General features: G+C 35.0%; 1 protein-coding gene across 1 annotated transcript in view; it reads right to left on the bottom strand.

The window, feature by feature from the left end:
• IL23R (interleukin 23 receptor) overlaps positions 1 to 3,780 on the bottom strand; it is a 61,831-nt gene that overhangs the window by 35,716 nt on the left and 22,335 nt on the right. The window contains exon 4 of the mRNA XM_011369615.1: positions 2,073 to 2,233. Within this exon, the coding sequence (XP_011367917.1) occupies positions 2,073 to 2,233 (161 nt within the window). The remainder of the gene's footprint in view (positions 1 to 2,072; positions 2,234 to 3,780) is intronic.

The following is a 3,780-nucleotide window of genomic DNA, read 5'->3' as shown; positions in this document are numbered from 1 at the left end:
AAAATGTAAATTTATGAAAATGCGTAGGTCATGGTCAAGAGAACTATAATTCCAAGAATATACAATACAATGGAGTTACTTTTCCTCACCATAGTCAGCAGTGTTTGGTTTCAATCTGGTGTTCAGAGCATAATGATAAATTTTTAGACCAATCCTGTTAGCTGAGATACTTGAGTTTAGTCCAGACAGAAGTTGAGAAGAGATATTAATTCCAGTCAAAGACCCTAATGATCCCCCTAAAATATCCATGTTGTACCCCAAAAGAAGGCATCACATCCCTTTGATCATTAGCGGGAAAGCTGTCAGACACATTGCAATGTGCTTTTAAATAAAAACTGAGGGTAGGAATTGAGGATGTTAGAATTAGAAGTTCCCTAACTCTGCAGTCTCAGATTTCTTAATGCCACCCAGCCTCAGTTCCTCTTGTATACATTATAATCTCTTCTGCAAAATAAGGGTTTTGTGAGGGTTAAATAAAATAATGTATGTAATAGCAGTTAGCCCTGAAGAAAGTGCTGCATAAATATTAGCTTGCTGAAATCATCTTTAACACAGTAGTCTCCCCTTATTTGTAGGGAAGTGGTTCCAAGACCCCCAGTGGATGTCTGAAACCACAGATAGTAACAAACCCTGTGTATATTATGTTTTTTCCTGTACATATATACCTATGATAAAGTTTAATTTATAATTAGACACTAAGATATTAATAGCAATAACTAATAATAAAATAGAATAATTTTAACAATATATTGTAATAAAGGTTATGTAGATGTGTGCTCTGTCTGTCTCCATCTCTCTCTCTCTCTCTTATAATATTTTATTGTATAGTACTCACCTTTTCACTTAAAGGAAGCACTTTATAGCTCCTCTTTGACATATCCAAATTGTCAGCGTCATTACTCTTGCACTTTGAGGTCATTACAAAGTAAAATAAGGGTGGCTTGAACACAACCATGGTGATACCATGACAGTCAATCTGATAACTGAGACAGCTACTAAGTGACTAACAGACAGGTAGCATATACATAATAGCTGGAAACTGGAGACAAAGGGATGATTCACAGGCAGAACGTAACCAGATGCCTAGAGATTTCATCACGTTACTCAGAATGGCACACAATTTAAAACATATAAATTGTTTACTTCTGGAATTTTCCATTTAATATTTTTGGACTGTGGTTGACCAAACATAATTGAAATCACATAAAGCGGAACCACAGATAAGAGGAGAGTACTACGATAAAAACAGGAATAAATGGCAGTAGGATCTCCCAACAGAGGGTGATCCACACTTGCTGCCCTTTGGCTGAACTCTGGTTTTAGGGTTAGGATGTAATTGTAACAGGTTCAAGTTGTCAAAGGCCTAATTACTTTTTGGAATTCATTTTAAGGAAGAAACTAACTACACACAAAACTTTAGCCAAAAGGTTGTTCATGACAGTCTAGTTTATAAGGGTAAAAATTTGAAAACAGTGGAAATCTCCAATAATAAGTGACTAAAGACATTTATTAAAAATAATATCATAGATTAAATTAATAAAAATATTTATTCTACATTGTAAGTTTTAAAAGGCGAGATCTAGAAATATCTGAAGCAAAAAATGTTAACATTTGTTAAATTTGGCTGATAAACATAGAGATGTATACATAATTCTCCACAATTTTCTATGTGTTTTGTAAAACTTTTCAAAATAAAAACAAAAACATAACTTCCACCATAGGGTATACAGAAAAATTCTTTAGTATGCTATACTTCTCACATCATAAAACTCGTAGCACTTTATTCTAATCCTTATTTCTTTTCATCTTCTCTAGGAGATCACAAGATATTTAGGGCAACAGATACCTTTATATTATTTCTCCTAGCCCTTAGAACAATGCTCAAACATAAGAAATTATTAATAAATATTTTTAAAAGCACACACACTTGTGCAGAAATTATGGGTAATTCTTGTATACTTTATCATGATCTAGAGGAACTTTTGAGGAACTTTCAGATCTAGACTTCATTCTACTAGGTCAGCACAAATTAGTTGTTTATTCATAAAAATATAGACTTTCTTATTCTTTACCTATGTCATCCAGGTGAATTTGCAGTTGTTTTGACTTCTCCATGCCTAGTACATTTTCAGCTTGGACCCAAACCAAATAGTTCTTGCCTCCTCGTAATGAATCAATGGAGATGTTAATATAATTTGAGGTGAGATATTGTTGTTCTTCTTTTGTCTCTAAACTTAAAAAAAAAAAAAAAGATTATAATCATCAGTTATGTCTGGCTTGAAATAATTATTCCTCAATTTTTTTTAAGGTTACCTTTTTAGTTTGCCTTCAGAAGGCAACATTTACTGAAAAATGAATCAAAATTGATTTTATTTTGAGAATGTAAAAAAATAAATTCAAGACTATCTAGGACCACAGCATAACTTTCATGGGCCCTAAGCAATTTTGTCCTCATGGACTCCTTTCATTAAGAAAAAAATAGTACGTGTGTGTGTGCGTGCATGTGTGTATACATTTTTATAGGTAGTATTTTACAACTGTTGTTATAAAAGCAAATATATTAATATTATATATTAAAACATTTTCTTTGACTTAACAGTTCATTTTTTCCTTCTGATTTAAAATGTAATTAAACATTTTTGTGGACTCCTGAAAGTAGTGAACTCTCTGGGCACCGTGCCTAATCTGCCTGGTGAATAAGTCGGCTCTGGACATAGCTTGAAATAAATGAGTATCTTCTGGGAAAGAGCACTGCCTAAGGGTTCAGTGCAAGGGCTTTGAATCAGGCATTTCTACCAGAGGTAGAGTGAGGGGTAAGAATGAGGTGTGGGGTGATGATGGGGTGAGAGATATGAATGGGGTAGAGGAAGACTAACCTTCCAGGTAGAAAAGAACAGCATGTTCTGAAACAAATAAATTAGATTAAATGCCATTTTTGAGAAAGTTCAACAAGTTCAATACTCTGGAGCATGAAAATGCAAGAAGTAACTTGAAGTAGAGCAGACTGGGTCTTGAGGATTTTGAGGGTAAAACTGACTGGACCTGGTGGCTAATTGAATGAGGGGAAAGGAAATCATTTGCTGCTGGAGAATGGAGAAGCTGGAGGGGAGAGACCCAGTTAGGAAAGAGAGCTAGAAAGAGCTATTAAATTATTACTTCAAAATATATTTATCTAAGTGTTTATAATTGAATGATCAAGGATCTCTAGCCTGCCAATTAAACTTGGTAAAATTTCAAATGTTATTTGTTAAGGCTAAAACTTGAAGATTTATTAATTGACATTGGCTTGGAACAAAAAGTTTGAGCCTCTCTTCTAATTCTTTTAAAAATTCTATTCTGCAATATTTTAAGAGTAGGGGTTGGGAGTAGTGGAGGGTACTGAGGAATGTTTCTTCCCTCATTTACTGGTTTCTGTGAGGAGAGAGTGTCCTTAAACCTCCCCGTCTCTTGTCTCGCCCCTGGCTCACTCTTCCCTCTTGAAAGTGGGGGTGATTCTACTCAGGAAGAACTGGGCATTGCACCTCAGTCCCTCCCTCTTTCTTTTTTCTGCAGGAGTCAGAAGACCAAAGAAATGACTTGTTTTTGTCTGCTCCTCCAATATGCTGTAGGATTTAGAGGAGTGAGGCCCCATGTGGCAATCTGCAGCTATCTAGTGCTGCCTGTGATGGGTGGTGAGGGAAATAAATCTGTTTATTCTGGGAGGATTAGTATTAGAAAGTTTACTATTGCCATATACCAAAGCCATGTTCTCCATTATCAAGCTTCATCAGTACATATTAT

The sequence above is a fragment of the Pteropus vampyrus genome, unplaced genomic scaffold (genome assembly GCF_000151845.1).
Source record: "Pteropus vampyrus isolate Shadow unplaced genomic scaffold, Pvam_2.0 Scaffold151, whole genome shotgun sequence".
In the NCBI taxonomy this organism is placed as follows: Eukaryota; Metazoa; Chordata; class Mammalia; order Chiroptera; family Pteropodidae; genus Pteropus; species Pteropus vampyrus.
This window is presented reverse-complemented; position numbering and strand designations above follow the sequence as displayed.